A 16,166-nucleotide genomic window follows, 5' to 3' on the forward strand; every position below is an offset into this window, starting at 1 on the left:
TGGAAAATATCCCAAGGGTTCCTCCAGGGTCAGAAGGTTGAGAAAGGCTGTTTTGGACTATAATTAATCTCCAATGAAGATTTGGTTTTTAAACCCCAAGAGGAATAAAGAAGGAACTGAGGGACCAAAGATTTTTGATTATATATAAATTATATACCACATTAAGGTATTTTAACAACTCTGAAGGTCAACAAATACAACATCAAAAAATGGGGTGGGGGAAAGAGGAATAAAGTCAGGAAAAAAAATCAAATGGGTTGGGGGCTTCTACCCATGCACGCATTTAAGAGTGAAGAAATGCTCCAGAGACCCTCCTAGGAAACGGGGAAGGGCTAATTCTGCCATGGAGGGAGTAAAAAGCGGGCGACACTTGTACTTCCCCGGGACTAATTTAGGCAAAGGGCGGCTGGCCAAGGGGCTATTTATAAGCGAGCCGCCCGGCCGAAGGAGACGCGAGCGCCGATGTGTGACAAGGGCCCCCTAACAGGTGTGGCCGCAGCGCGCATGACAGTGACTCGCGCCCCTGGCAGGACTGGTCACGCTGAGCCCCCCTTGCTCTGGTGAGCAGTATGTGCTTTTCCATCCATGATCGGGGCGGGGAAAAGGAGCGGGGGGGGGGCTTTGCCCGGGGTGGGGGCAAGGGTGTATAAGGGGCAGGCACAGGCGCCTTTCTCTGCAGTTCCTCAGTTGAGCAGAGAGGAGGCTCCGGAGAAAAGGCTCCAATTCTTTTATTGATTTCTAATAAGCAAGCACCCTTGCTTCTTGTCCCCCCACCCGAGAAGATGAAGTATATCTTAGGAATCGGAGGGTAAGTGGCTTTTCCCCCACCTCCTTTTTCCACGCTCTAGGACTCGAACCAAGCGCGTTGTCGGCGGAGGGAGGGAGGAGGCGGGCAAGAGAAACCCAGGCAGCGTTTGGATGGAAATTCAGGCCCTGAATCTCCCCCCGACTTGCTGCTTTAGGTTTGAAGGTTGGCCGTGGCGGGTTTCCTCTGGCAGGTTTCCAAATGAGCAGTTCAGGTTGCGAGCCTTTAGAAACTGGACCACCTGAGCCTGAAAAGGAAATGGAAATTGTGAACGGCATTTGATGAAAATAAGAAAAACGCCTCTTTCGCTGCATGCTGCTGGAACAAAATAGGGCTCTTTAAGAGAGATTTGAAAGCTCTGGAGAGAAGTCCTCGTTCATCAGATGGGAAGATGTCCTGGAAGACATCTGTCACGGCCGTTTTTGCAGGGGTACTCTGGGTCCTTCCCAAGAGGACCAATATTACCTTTTCGTCGCTGTTCCTCTGACAGCCAGGAAGGAGTTGAATCTGGAGGCAGGAGAGGGTCTGCCTGCCCGCTTACGGGGGCTGATAGAACACAGAACATTTCAGGGCCTTGCAGTTTGCATCTGATCCCATCTACCAGATTAGCTGTAATTCACCTGATCTTAGGGACGGTTTAGGCCCCGGACTTGCCCCCTGGATTGTGCAGGAAAACGGGATGGGTGTCCTCTACAGCTGAAGGAGGAAATTTGGGGAGGTTTTTTCTTTTTTTTTGCAATCTCAACAGGATGAAAATGTGAGCCTACAAGGCTTCCAGCCCCTCGGCCCCAGAAAGACTGCGTGGATTGTTCACGGAAAGCGCAGCAGCAGCAGTTTGCAATTCCTTGGCAGCCTTCGTGCCACCCACTTACGAGCCGGACCACAGCGCGAACCGTGGCTGGTTTTACGTGGCGCTGCGTGTTGTGTAGCCCCAGCCCGAGGGGGCCGGCGTGTTGGGTGAACCCCCACGTGGGTCAGTGGGCAGAGAGCTCTCTTAAGAAGGCACTCGGGGCTCCTGGTTGGATGGGGTAGCTCCCTTTCCCAGGCTAGCCTACCTCACCCGTTTGGCCTCGCAGGAGGAGAGCCCAGCGGATCGAGGGCGTCCCCTAATAAAGAGGCCCCCTTTCACAAACTTCATTAAAAGGCATCCGATTTGGTGACTCGCAGCCCCCGCCTTCGCCTGCTGAGGCTGAAAGATGAAAGGCATCTCACCCCTCCCCCTCCCCACATTTCCCACTGCCCCAAACCCGCGCCGGTTCCTTGGCGGGGAGGGGGAACTGCCCCGCCCGTCGCTCTTTGCGTAAGAGGCGCCGAAGCAATTAACGGTGCTCAGAGAAACAGGAAGACAAAATACGCGCAGATCAGAGCGGGGCTTTTCTCCCTCTGCCCCCCCCCCCGTTCTTCCCGCCCTCCTTTCCCGCGCCCGCCAGGCCCATTCAAAAGAACACGGGAAAAGCGGGCGCGAAGGAAAGAAACCGTTTAACCGGCAGGGCGGGAAAGGCCGTTCATTCATTCGTTCGTTCCCTTATGCCGCCATTCATGCGGGCGCTCATTCATCCCGGCGCGAACCTGCCCGCGCGCCCGCCGGCCGGCCGGCCAGCCAATCACGAACCCGCGGTGGGAAAGGCGCGCTTTTTTTGAAAAGGCGCCCCTCCCCTCGCCCCCCCGCCCCCGTCTGCCCTGGGTGGGAAACAGGAAGCCGAGGCCAAAGCAGCCTCCGGCGATGTAGTAGGACTACTGCTCCCATCTTTCCCAGCCGGATAGCATCCAACGCATTTGCTGGGCTCCAGACCCCGATAAACGCACCCAGTTTCTCTGTCGGTTGCTCAGAAGTAAAAGGCCTTAAAAAAGGACCTGGGGAGTTCAGCCTTTGCTGAAGCTGGATGTTGAAGCGTGGTGGAGTTTTTAAAATCCGGAGGCTCGACATCCTTCCCTCTTGGAACCCAAATGGCAGGGTGCCAGATCTGGGCTTGACTCAGAGAATTTGCTTTCCTAAAAAACTTTGCATGCGCCCCAGAGCATAAAGACGTTTTTTCAATTTCTCTTCTAAAAACAGAACTTTTAAAGCAAAGGTCATGTATTGCAGCCCCAAATCAGGAGGAATCTGGTAGCACCTTTTTAGACTTTTAAAAAATTATTTATGAATAATTTTATTATATTCTATTATAATTTTTATTACATTTGACAGAGTTGCTCTGTGAGTGAGATGGGCAGTGATGAAATTCAATAAATAAATAAATAAACTCAGTCTGAAGCAGTGTTGCCAGACTCCTACTGATTATTGGTGCCCATCGCCTAACACAGTTCTACGGAGTCACCTGCTGTGCATCCCTGATACGTACTTCTGTGTAAGAAGGGGTGACCCTGGATGATACAAAAAACACTGAAAAATAAGGTTTGCTTCTGTCCTCCTGGGCGGGCGAAAATCCATCAGGGCAACTACGTAGTCACTGAGTGTGGGTTGGGTGGCCATATAGATTTACTACATAAATAAATAACAAACAAACTACTCCATAAAGCTTAGGGAAATGTAGCTGGGTGGATTTATGCCTCTCTTCACGTGATGCCCCCTGAGCATTTCTGCCAAGGGATTAGGGTGGAAATTCCTCTGAAAATGGAATCTTGGCACAGCGTGATGTACCTCCTGAGTTATGGGACGGGGTGGGTTATTTAATAACTGGGTTAAGTGTGTTGGATGGACACGATGGTGGTGATTCTCTTGCAAGCCCTGTCTTTCTAAACCCCTCTAAATCCTCAGAGAGCCATCTTGTGAAAAAGTGGGGCTTTCTACGGCTTTCCACCCTTTGGGGGCTGGGGAGTCAGGGCAGAAAAACTGGTGGGCAGCAAAGCTTGCTTGTCACCTTAAGCAAATGACTGTACAGTTCTGGCCTCCGGAGGTGGAGGACCCCACAGGCCAGAGGTCCCCTTTCCGGTCAGAGAGTTGTGGGGCAGGCAGAGAGAAGGAGCAGGACTTCAACTCTCCGGTCAGAGAGTTGTGGGGCAGGCAGAGAGAAGGGGCAGGGAACAAGCTTCAGGGGCCTTTGATTCCTGGAGTGCAGGAGAAGCTCTTGCCCTCTTCTCGGAGAACGCCACCCTGGTCCTCACCTCGCCACTCTACTCCAGGCAACCTCTGCCCTGAATTGCCCGTCTAATCTAGTCTTCGCTGTTCTGCTTCCAATTCCCTCCTTTAGGGTGACCAATGGGGGCAAGACCACTTTGACCAATAGACTTATCCAAGCCCTCCCGAACTGTTGTGTTGTCCACCAGGATGACTTCTTCAAGGTAGGTAGAACTTTCTGCCTTTGATCGATATAGCGGTTGATTGAGTTGAAAAATGTCCACCAGGAGAGCCCAGGTGAGCTGAGCATCGTTGTACTGTATGAAGCAAATGTATTAACTCTTTTGAATTGCGTGTGTAGCCTGGAGATGTGTCTCAGTGGCCTTTGTAGAAAAGGGGGGAATAGTAGATGGAGCAGAGTGCAGAGGCTGCCTAATTAACTCCGGATTAGTGGACCCAGGGTAAAAGCCCCCCTCCCCCTGTTTTGGGGGCAACGGCTAATGTGATTGGGGGCAAGAGGCCAGGCGCATTTGGGGACCCTTGCCCACAGTGACTTGCCTTCTCTCTAATGAAACACGAATACCTCTGGTCAAAATCAGTGCTGTCAATTGTATAAAGCAGTTGTTTTCAGCCTTGGCAACTTTAAGATGCGTGACTTCAACACCCAGAATTCCCTAGCCAGCCTGGGGAATTCTGGGAGTTGAAGTCCATGCATCTTAAAGTTGCCAAGGTTGAAAACCACTGGTTAAAAGTAATCTCCTTTTATTCACCAGGTCATAAGAAATATATCTGTGTTTTGATTTGGAAAAAATAGACTGGCATCTCTACATATTTGGCTCAAGTGGCATTTAGGTCTCCCTTCCCAGAAATCTAGCTCAGTCCCCTTACTACTCCCAGCCTTCACATAGGGGTTTCCTGGATTGAATGGACATAATAAAACCAAGTGTTCTGGGCTGCCCCCCCCCTTTTTAAAAAACAAAATACAAGCAAATGTATTAACTCTCTTTTGAATTGTTCTCTCAGTCTAGCATTTTATTGTGCAATAATATATATTTGTAAATTTTAAAGCTGTACATATTTGAAAGATACGCATCTGAACCTATTTTCAAACATTATTTTGTGCATTTATATGCATGCTTGATTTTTTTTCAAAAAAGCCAAACACAGTGAAAGGAAATTGTTGCAAACCTATCTAATGATTTCCCCTCTGAGCGCTGTGCTTCTCAGTTGTCCCTGGCCTGTACTATGAGCTTGCCTGAAAGTCATTGTCCCTTAATCTAACATTTTCTCAACGGCGCCCACAAACCGGCGGTCCGTATGATGACTAAGTCAGCAGCTCACTTAACGTGCCTTGTGTTGCAGATAAGAAGTGCATGCGTAGACAAGTGTACCTATTTTTGCAAGCGTGTGCCTGCCTCTCACAACCCTCTCATTTCAAAAACAGGAGCATTGCCAAGAGGCCTACATATATTAATACACTAGAAGCCTGGCATGTTTTATAGGAAGGAAATGCATGTTTAGGTTGGCCAGATGCAAGAGGCGGGGCGACCTAATCTGAGCTGCCGATCTCTGGAGCAGGGAGACAAGGAAGTGTTCATCCTTTGCTTCCACCTACTTACCATCCAGAAGTCTGCAACCCAAATCATGTAGCCTGACAAAAATGGACAGCGGTTCCCTTTGGCCCAGTTGGAGGACCTTAAGCAGGGTGACCCCGGGTGGAACGTCTGCAGTATCTGGATCTGGAGGAATAAAAGAACTTCCAGTGGATTTTGGAATCCCAGTTTTAAACCTCAGGATCTCTGTAGCACCCAAAGGAATCCAGGCAGAATGGAACCAGATGCAATGGATATGTAGACATTATTCCTTTATGGGTTTCTAGGAAAGAGAGCTTGAGCAGATTGTTTCTGTTGCCTGGCTGGGCTGAGACAACGCGTGCAGAGAGGAGTTTTCTCCCCCGAGCAGAATATAAATCCAAGCGACGGTTAAAACACCATTGACGCCGTCCTTACGATGGCCTGAGAGACTTCACTGTCTGAAGCAGAGCCCAGATGCTGCCCTCCTTCTAGGTTCACAGGTTAAAAAATGGCTTGGAGGGCAACCTGAAGTTGCTGTTCCTGCCCGGTGTCATCTGAAACAGGTGCACCCTTCCCCTGCAGAGCTGGTAGGGGGATCAGGCCCCACCGAGGGCCCGGCAAGGTCTTCTGCCGTGGGCTGGTCCTAAAGGCAGGGACAGCCTTGCCCACAACATCTATGTCCTTTGAAGGTCTTCGCCGTTCCAGCTGGGAACAGCACCCTATTCCTGAACTCATTTTTCAAGTTGTTTTTAATTGAATTTATAAACTTGTCTGATCTGTTTGATTTTCAAAATGTGCAAGTCTAAAACAGATAACAATCCGATTCTGTGGTAGAAGCTGTGGCACCCCTACCTTCCCCCCCTCCCACACTTAAATTGCGTTTGAAATTTGTTGGCATAACCAGATTGGTTGCGACCAACGTAAGGCCCAGAGATTTCAGAAGGAGCAAATTCTGAGCAACTGAGCCCAGAGTAAAGCTGCGTAGGCAAACCGTCTGTTTTAACCTCTCCGTTTTTTCTCAGTAAAAACACCTTCTGTAGGATCAGCTGAAACAAGCCACCCAACCAACTGAATTTCCTTGTCTTACATCTGATTTAATCCAAGGGTGGGGACCTTGTGGGGGCAGCCCCTGTAGTCTCTTGCAACTGTGATTGGCAGCACAGTTTCCGGCCCCTGAAGTGGGAGACTAACAGAGGCTAAGTAATCTGTAGCTTTCAGACTGTTTAAAAATCAAGAAGCAAAAGGAGGTCAGAGACCTCCAGCTGTTATTCCCACTGCTGTTTCTTGAGTAGTACGTAGGAACTGCACATCATGGCCCCACACAGGGGCAATTCTACTTTTCCCGACATGGCAACCTTAAACAGTTCAACGACAACAACCAAGTGCGCCGATCACTTTTTTGTTGTTTACAGGGTCATTTAGAGAAAGGAAAGCTAAGAGTAAAATAGTAATAGTCCGTTTAGGCAACATGTTTTGGTATGTATTGCTTGCTTGTATTGCCTCTGATTCCCAGAAAATCTCTCGAGGATGCAACGGCATAACTATATTAAATCCTGCCAGATCTTTCCATGGGCCATAATGTAATCCAGGGTTTCTCAAGCTTGGCCACTTGAAGATGGGTGGACTTCAACGCCCAGAATTCCCCAGCCAGCAGAACTGGCTGGGGAATTCCGGGCGTTGAAGTCCACCCATCTTCAAGTGGCCAAGCTTGAGAAACCCTGGTCTAATCTGTATAGCTGTGACTTAACATTAAGCATCTTACTCATTTCCCAAAACTGGGTTGTGAGTTCATGCCTAATGCAGTCATTTTAGGCCGTATTTGAAACTGGGAGGAGAAGCAGTTTTATGTATACCACAGAGCAAAACGTTATATTTTAGGTCTCCTGGGACAAGGGTGGGGCCGTGGATTTGTGCGCACCGCAGCTGTTTTGCTAAGAGAGCACCTGCCTTGTGTGTGTGTGTGTCTGTGTGTTTTGCAGTAGTGTCCAGGTTGTGATCGGATCTTAAGTAACTGATCACCCTGCGTTTGCAGCAATGTTTTATTGATCACTATATTTCAGCCACAAGATCAAATACAAGTCGGGGAAGACGGCTTTAAGCAATGGGATGGTAAGAACGGTGTTCGCTATAGGATGCAGTAATGTATATTTTCCTAAGTATATTTTTATCACTCTTCTATTATTAAAAACTTAACAGTAAAATTTAAATAATTTTATAAATTCACTTCTTTAATTTATATACTTTCACACTGAGTTTCATGTTTTTTAAACTGCTGTTTGCATATGCGTATATATAAATTTATTCCCTCTAACCAGTCTTGGCTTCCTTGGATATGGACGCGATGGTGAACACGGTACGGGCCTGGACTGAGAACCCCGTGAAGTTTGCCCGCTCCCATGGAGTGAATCTTGCACTCAAAGATGACTCAAAGATGCCCACTTCTGAGGATGTCCACATACTGGTGGTGGAGGGATTTCTGCTCTATAACTACAGGTAGAAACCCATACTTTGCTATTGCTCATTTTAGTCGTTTATGTTGTTGGATATTGTTTAAATTGTTCTTGGGCTCTTTTTTAAAAAACTGATCCTGCTTCTGAGCTTTGAGCAACAATTTCATGTAGTCATTATCACTCTCCAGTCTCCCTGTTTTTGCAAAATGGTTGAAGTTAAAGCAGAGTAGCCCAAATCTCCTCCTCCCCCTCCCTCCCTTCCTCCTTCCTTCCCCTCTCCACCTCTTCCTTCTCCATCTCCTTCTCCTTCTCCTCCATCTCCATCTCCATCCATCTCCTCCATCTCCATCTCCATCTCCTCCATCTCCTTCTCCATCTCCTTCTCCATCTTTTCCTTCTCCTTCTTCTCCATCTCCATCTCCTTCTCCTTCTCCTCCTCCTCCTCCATCTCTACCTCCATCTCCTCCTCCTCCTCCTCCTCCTCCTCCTCCTCCTTCTCCTTCTCCATCTCCATCTCCATCTCCTTCTTCTCCATCTCCTCCTCCTTTTCCCCTTCTCCTTCTCCTTCTTCTCCATCTTCTCCATCTCCATCTCCTCCTCCTTCTCCTTCTTCTCCATCTCCTTCTCCATCTTCTCCTTCTTCTCCATCTCCATCTCCTTCTCCATCTTCTCCTTCTTCTCCATCTCCTCCTCCTTTTCCGTCTCCTTCTCCTTCTTCTCCATCTTCTCCATCTCCATCTCCTCCTCCTTCTCCTTCTTCTCCATCTCCTTCTCCATCTTCTCCTTCTCCTCCATCTCCATCTCCATCCATTTCCTCCATCTCCATCTCCATCTCCTCCATCTCCTTCTCCATCTCCTTCTCCATCTTTTCCTTCTCCTTCTTCTCCATCTCCATCTCCTTCTCCTTCTCCTCCTCCTCCTCCATCTCTACCTCCATCTCCTCCTCCTCCTCCTCCTCCTCCTTCTCCTTCTCCATCTCCATCTCCATCTCCTTCTTCTCCATCTCCTCCTCCTTTTCCGTCTCCTTCTCCTTCTCCTTCTTCTCCATCTTCTCCATCTCCATCTCCTCCTCCTTCTCCTTCTTCTCCATCTCCTTCTCCATCTTCTCCTTCTTCTCCATCTCCATCTCCTTCTCCATCTTCTCCTTCTTCTCCATCTCCATCTCCTCCTTCTCCTTCTCCTTCATCTCCATCTCCTCCTTCTCCTTCTTCTCCATCTCCTCCTCCTCCTCCTCCTCCTTCTCCATCTTCTCCTTCTCCATCTCCTTCTCGTCCTTCTCCATATCCTTCTCCATCTCCTTCTTCTCCATCTCCATCTTCTCCATCTCCATCTTCTCCTTCTCCTCCTCCTCCTCCTCCTTCTCCATCTTCTCCTCCTCTTCCTCTGCTTTGGACTTCATGGAAGTATGGTACTTTTTCAAAAGGCTGGTCCTTTTCAGCTTGTACCAAACTCTGAAAAAAGTCCATCAGCTGGGAAGAACAACAGAGAGCTGGGATGCTTGCAGAAGGCCCGCAGGACTTCAATTGCTTCTTCTTCTCTACCCTGGACAAGACCCCTTACTCTGTCTGGAAAGGATCAGTGGCACACTTCATTGAAATTAACCCACTGATGGGATAAAGTGATCATATCTGAATCCCCTTCAAAGCCAGTGCAGCTCTGGTGACCAAGCGAAGACTGTAAGCAGGACAAAGACGAAGGGGTTGCATTGTCCACCGGTCACCTACTGTCTCTGGCACGGGAGGTCATGCAAAGCTGTGATGACAGGTTGCCCTTATTGTCAGCCTAGGCCTGAGATTTCAGATCGGTAACGGTAACTGTGGCTGGCTACATCCTAGGCCTCCCCAATGAATTTTTTAAAAAAGCAATTCTTATTTCTAAAATAAACCCCAATTATTATAAACAGTGCAATAAAATTCAATGAATGCATGTAGGGGTTAAAAAGGGAACAAGAAAAACAATGCATGAAACCATTAAATTCCTTCATATTCCTTCCACACGCTGATACATTCATCTGATGTAAAACAATTCTGTTTTCCCCTGGTTAGCATAAGATATAAAAACAGACCATATATTTGAGACGGGTTTCATTTTAAGTTGACCAGAACACAGGTGAAGAGTGTCGGTCAATTTCTCTGTTATGACAAGACACCAGATATTTTGGTGCCAGAGCTCCAATTCCATAGTTTTATCTTTCCAGTGTTTAGCTATGGAGATTCTAGAGGCAATCAACAAAAATACCACTAATTCTTTAGAGTAAATATTTGCATTAGACCCTAAAAATATATTCAGCAAATCAAGTTGTGGACACTTCCTTGGTCCTCAGTGGATTTTAGTTTAGTCAGTGAGCCAAAGAAATACATAGACCTTTCCTGAAAAATTTTGGTTACAAAGTTATTCACAAGTTGAATGAATGAATGAATGAATGGTGAAAAAGTATCATAAAAGGAAGTATCCATTTGTCTTTTTAATTAACTTAATATCAAAGACTCACTTCTTGAAAATTAAAATCAGCTACCGGCTGTTTCTTGTTGTGATTCCAATTCTGGGTATTTCAAATTATTTATCTTTGTATTTTTAGAGAAAAAGTAGCGCGTGGCTTCATTCCCAGGAGATTGAAAAATGCATACATTTTATTCTGCAAAGAATCATTTGTGCAGGAGACATTTATCATACAGTACAGGAAAAATTACCATTTCAAATGGTGCCTTAAGAGCCAGAACTGGAAGTCCACTCATCCTAAAATTGCCAAGTTTGAAGACACTGCTTTAGATCACAGTGTTTTTAAGGAGTTTTCTAGGATTGCTGTCTAGAATCGCAGATCTGTTCCTAAGCAGTGCGCATACCTGGCAGATCTACAGGGAATATAGTCAATTTTATGGAGATGTTCTGGGGTCAACACCTGGAACTTAGTCTTTCTACTCTGCCGTCTATAAGCCGTAGTCAAGGCTTCTCCAGGCTGGTTCTCTCTAAATATGTTGCACTATGTTGGTTTTGCTTGTGGTGGTGAGAACTGTAGTCCCAAGATCCTTGTTACACTCTGCCAAAGACAGGCCAATCTCTTTTCATATCTTCTGCAACTTACTGAGGCATCTAAAATGGCTAAAACTAATCAGTGTTTTCAAGTTTTGTGAGTGAAGTGTCATCCCACTCTAATAAACAGGTTGAGATTGTATTTATTTTTCAGCGTGACATAAATGATCTATTAGATAATTATCTAATTATCTAGTAAATTATCTGTTATTGGATTATTAATCTTAATTAATTATCTTTTTCCTAAGTAAGATGCAACTGAGTGACATTTTATAACGAATTAGTTCTTTAAGGTGGCTAAAATTTATGATTTGATTTGATTTGATTTGATTCCTATAGCCACTCACCTCAACAAGTGACTCTGGGCAGCATTGCTAATTAGATCTTCCGGGGAGGGTGAAACACAGCTCTTTAAGGCACGTCCACCACCCTCAGATGAATGGGGCAATTACACCCATCATCACTCCTGGGTGACAAAGCCAATTAACGTCCAGCTCTGCTGCAACACTTGTTTATTGTTTGATTGTTTTTATTATTGTTAGCTTCCCAGAGTCACTGGTTTGAGATGGGCAGCTATATAAATTGGATGGACGGATGGATGGATGGATGGATGAATAAAATGTCGCCATTGCTGCAGCTTGGAGGTGGAAAGGCTTGCTTATTTGGCTCTTCTTTTCCCCCGAACTGATGAATCACTGCAATATCCCAGGATCCCAACATCGATGTTCTTAAACTGAGCCGAGTGGCTGCTTTACTGTAGTTCTGTTTTTCGTTTTAATTGCCCAGCACAAAGTCCAGACAAGTTTCTCCCTCCAGCTGGTTTATAGAAGTGTCTAAAAATTGACCTCCAGGCAGTGTGCGCCCCCCGCCCCCTGTAAGCCAGCTGGAGGTCTTTAAGAGGAGTTGTATGAGCTATTTGGAGAGCCTGGGGGGGCAAAAATGGGAGCTCCGCGGAAGTGCCCCAAGAGAGCACGTAGAAACGGGGTGCCGAAAAGCACCAGTGGGAAGATGTGGGTTTATGGAATTGGACACCTCAAGTGCCCTGCCAGATGCGAAATGCCCTGGTCCCCTTTTCTTCCCGTAGGCCTCTGGTGGACCTGTTTGATAAACGCTACTACTTAGCCGTTCCTTATGACGAATGCAAACGGAGGAGGAGGTAAGGACAGTCTCGTGACCTAAAGTGCACAGGGCGAAAACGTCACCTTGTTCCTTGCAAGTAATGGAGGTTGGAGGATGAGAGAACTTACAAGTAGTCCTCACTTAACAACCATTCATTTAGTGACAGTTTGGACTTACAACGGTGTTGCAACAAATGACTTAAGACCGGTTCTCACACTTAGGACCATCGCAGCATCCCCACGGCCACGTGATTGTCATTTTAGACCTTCCTGGCTGGTTTCTGGCAAGCAAAATCAACGGGAACCACATGATTTGCTTAACAACCCTGTGGTTTGCTTAACGCCCATGGTGATTCACTTAATGACCACCACAAGAAAGGTCGTAAAATAAGGTCGGATTCATGTAATGACTGCTTTGCTTAGCAACCAAAACTCCAGTCCCAATTGTGGTCATTAAGTGAGGACTACCTGTATCAACGTGGTGACATTCCCAGACACGTCTTTTCAAGGAACTTAATCTTTATCCAGAAGGGGCAATTTTCTCAGAGCTGAAGGTTAAGAGTCGCTGGGAGCTGGGTGGCATATTAATTAATCGATGATGATGGTGATGATGAAGATTTCTTAGATCCAGTGCCTTTAACTTGTGGCGTACAGCCTTCTGGCAAAACCTGTCTGGGTGGCCCACCGGGCAGAGTGGCAGTTCATGGCACGGCAGGGCTGCCCCAGCCAGGAAGGGGAGGCGGCGTTATTTGGAGAGGGTGGTCAGATTTCTGGTCAGGGACAGCTGTAAATCTCTCCTCTTTAGAACTCAGCTCCCCTTTCAGGAGCACGATTCAGGTTCTGCGTTGCTAGAAGAGTAGCTTTAATGTGGCCAGAAAGAAGACACAGCTGGACCCTGGAGATCTGTCCACTGCAGAATATAGGAATCAAGCTGTATATACGGATAGTCCTCATTTAGCAACCACAATTAGGACTGGCAACTCAGGCGTTAAGTGAAGCGGTCACTAAGTGAAACTGCTCATGATTTTACTTCAACCTCCTTTGCTTTACAGACCTGTGAAGGTCGTAAAGGTGAGGATGGGTCACAAAGTTACTTTTTCATCACTGTCGTAACTGGACGGTTGCTAAATGAGGCAATCACTAAATGAGAACTACCTGGGCTGAAGCTTAGGCCTTTTCCTCCTGCCTTTTCAAGCCAGTGGAGTTTGGGCCATTCTTTTCCCCATCTTGACCACTGCAGATCTGGACTCCACGTTTATGTTGCAAATCTATGAGGACTCAGAGCATTACTTGCCTTGCCAGTCCGAGCTCTTAAAATTTTGGACTGGGCGACTGGCTTGTAAGAGGACGCGTTTGGTGTAGTAGTGAAAGGCACTGGGCTAGAAATTGGGGGACTGTGAGTTCGAGTCCTGCCTTAGGCACAAAACCAGCTGGGGGACTTTGGGCCAGTCGCTTTCTCTCAGCCCTAGAAAGGAGGCAATGGCAAACCATTTCCAAAACAACTTGCCTTAAGGAAACTGCAGGGACTTGTCCAGGCAGTTCCCAGGAGTCCACACTGGCTTGAAGGTGTAGACACACAAACATGCACACTCGCATGCGCACACTCACTTCAGCTTACAAACCCCAGATGAGCGAATGGCTTCAGCCTTAATTAAGAATGATGCATATGTCATAAATAGCCATTCAGCTTTTGGAGAAAATAGAGTATAACAGAACAAGAAATTTAGCTGATTCATAAGAAGTGGCATAAGTTATAATAAGTATACTGCAAACTATTGAAGAGAATTGATTGTTCTCTAGTGCTGTACAGTTCAACTTCCTTCCTTCCTTCCTTCCTTCCTTTCTTTCAGTACACGTAAATACACAGTTCCTGACCCTCCTGGTCTCTTTGACGGTCATGTCTGGCCAATGTATCTTAAATACAGGAAGGAAATGGAGGCCAGTGAAGTCAATGTTGGTAAGAAACACTTGGCAATAACTTGACTGTAATTAAGAAGGCTTTTGTCTAAAAAGCCCTGAATGAATGGAATGCCAGGGGCTCGAAAACGCCTTAGTAAGAACATGACGAGCAAGCTGCTTGCTTCTTCCCTGTGATGGGACCAGTCATCTCGTGTCCAGGAAAACATTGCTCTTCCTGTTTCTGAGCTCCAGGCATAATGCTAAGCCTGCTTATTCTTAAGGAAGTAATTGAAGCTTTTCCTAGAAAGGTGATTAGAACTGTGGTGTTATGTCTTGACTAATGACTGGGGATAGATCTCTACATGCCTGCTGAAAACGGGTTCAGTCTCAGCATAACTACATGCAAGTTTGTAATTACCCCTTCTTATTTTCAGTTTATCTGGATGGACTGAAGTCCAGAGATGATCTTTATGTGCAAGTCTTGGATGATATTCAGAACACGCTCTTGAACTGTTCATAGGTGAATATATTCTGGACTGATTCAGGGGAGAGGGAGGAAATTCTACCGCCTTACAGTAAAATAGTTACCTATTTCCATAGCTTAGATGTCAGTTTCTTCCTTTTTGCTTTTCAGGACTTGTGGGGAACAGAAAGATCCATGTACAGATTTGATGTAAATGCTCTTTTGGATATTAGCACAAGCACGTGGGGTCGAGTTTTAAAAAGCCTGACGGACACTGTCCTTTAGGAAACAACTTCTATGTATATACTTGAAAGTTAAGCTGACTTATCTACCACACAGCCGTGGGCAGTTTTTTATCTTCTTATTTTATATTCGATTGATACTGTGTTTTTAAGATGCATTTTTATACTTGGATGAAGTTTGTAAAATACTACTCATACGTCTTTTCGTGGTACTAATAGCCACCTTCTCTGTAACTATTTCTGTAATACCACACTGTATATTCAATAAAGAAGGATTTAAACATTTCGTATCGTACTTGGGAACAGTCATCCATCTGCAGCATCTCTTAACTGGCTTAGGACCTTCCCACGTCCTCATGACACACCCAGCCTGCCACGGAGGCAGCGTGAAGTCGTTTTTAGCTATTCCAGTTTTATAGCAGTACTTCCTTTTTTCCCCTAACACAACTTTAATGATGGATACAATGAAAGACACTTGATGCAGCCATGGCTGGGATGTGATTATCCCTTATGTGCCATCTACAGGTAGTCCTCACTTAATGACTATTCGTTTAGTGATGGGACGATGCTGAAAAAACTGACTTATAACCAATCCTCACCATCACAATTTGGGCGCTTGGCAACCGTTTGCATTTATAACCATCCCAGCGTCCCACGGTCACATGACTGCCATTTTTGACCTTCCCAGACAGCTTCTGGCAAGCAAAATCAATGGGGAACTGCATGATTTGCTTAACGACTGCTGCAAAAAATGTAAAATCTGGTCAGATTTGCTTAATGACCGCTTCACTCAGCAACTGAAATTCTGTTCCCAATTGAGGTTGTTAAGTGAGGACTACCTGTAGTTGTCAACTCTTAGTGACTATATGGAAAGACTTTCCAGGATGGTCTGTTCCCATCCTTTGGAATGTCCAGCCGCTCCCCCCTGTGGCTGTAATCGAGTCCATCCACCTTGTTGCTGGTGGTCCTTTCTCCTTCCACATTTCCCAACGTTATAGACTTCTCAAGGGAGCTTGGTGTGCAAAATATAATTTGAGCCTGGTCATTATGCCTCAAGTGTGAACTCAAGAACAACTATGGTCCATTTGCTTGTTTTCTTGGCTGTCCACAGCATCTTCTCCAGCACCAAAATTCCAAAGCGTCAATGCTCTCCCTATCCTGCTTCATCAAGGTCTAACTTCTGCTTTCAGAGGGTCCCGGGTCCCGCGGCTCTGCAAATGCAGATGCATCACGGCATCTGAGTCTTTTCCAAGGCCTTCGTGGCTGCTCTGCCAAGCACTAGGCTGAAGGCTGATGCTAAATGCCAGAAGCTATCTGACACTTCGGTATCTGTGCTGTTAATTCTAAAGGCTGGCTGCTGTCCCTGTTGTCATTAGTTAGGTCTTCTTATTTAATCACAGTCCATTTCTCCTCTGTGCAACTTGACTTTCAGTACTAGAGCTTGCAAATCCTTCGCATTTTTGTCTATCAGAATAGCGTCATCAGCAAAGTGCAGGTTGCTGATGTTTCTTCCTCCAGTTGTAACAC

General features: G+C 46.3%; 1 protein-coding gene across 1 annotated transcript; it reads left to right on the plus strand.

Annotated features, from left to right (window-relative positions):
* The first annotated feature begins 704 nt into the window (after positions 1-704).
* Positions 705-14,838, plus strand: NMRK2 (nicotinamide riboside kinase 2). Its single transcript, XM_063291001.1, has 7 exons — positions 705-808; positions 3,997-4,087; positions 7,498-7,546; positions 7,753-7,930; positions 12,002-12,073; positions 13,886-13,992; positions 14,369-14,838. Exons 1-7 carry the CDS (start codon positions 783-785, stop codon positions 14,452-14,454), a joined length of 609 nt encoding a protein of 202 aa, XP_063147071.1. The 5' UTR covers positions 705-782; the 3' UTR covers positions 14,455-14,838.
* The last annotated feature ends 1,328 nt before the right edge of the window (positions 14,839-16,166 follow it).

This window comes from Candoia aspera, chromosome 1, assembly GCF_035149785.1.
Source record: "Candoia aspera isolate rCanAsp1 chromosome 1, rCanAsp1.hap2, whole genome shotgun sequence".
Taxonomy (NCBI): domain Eukaryota; kingdom Metazoa; phylum Chordata; class Lepidosauria; order Squamata; family Boidae; genus Candoia; species Candoia aspera.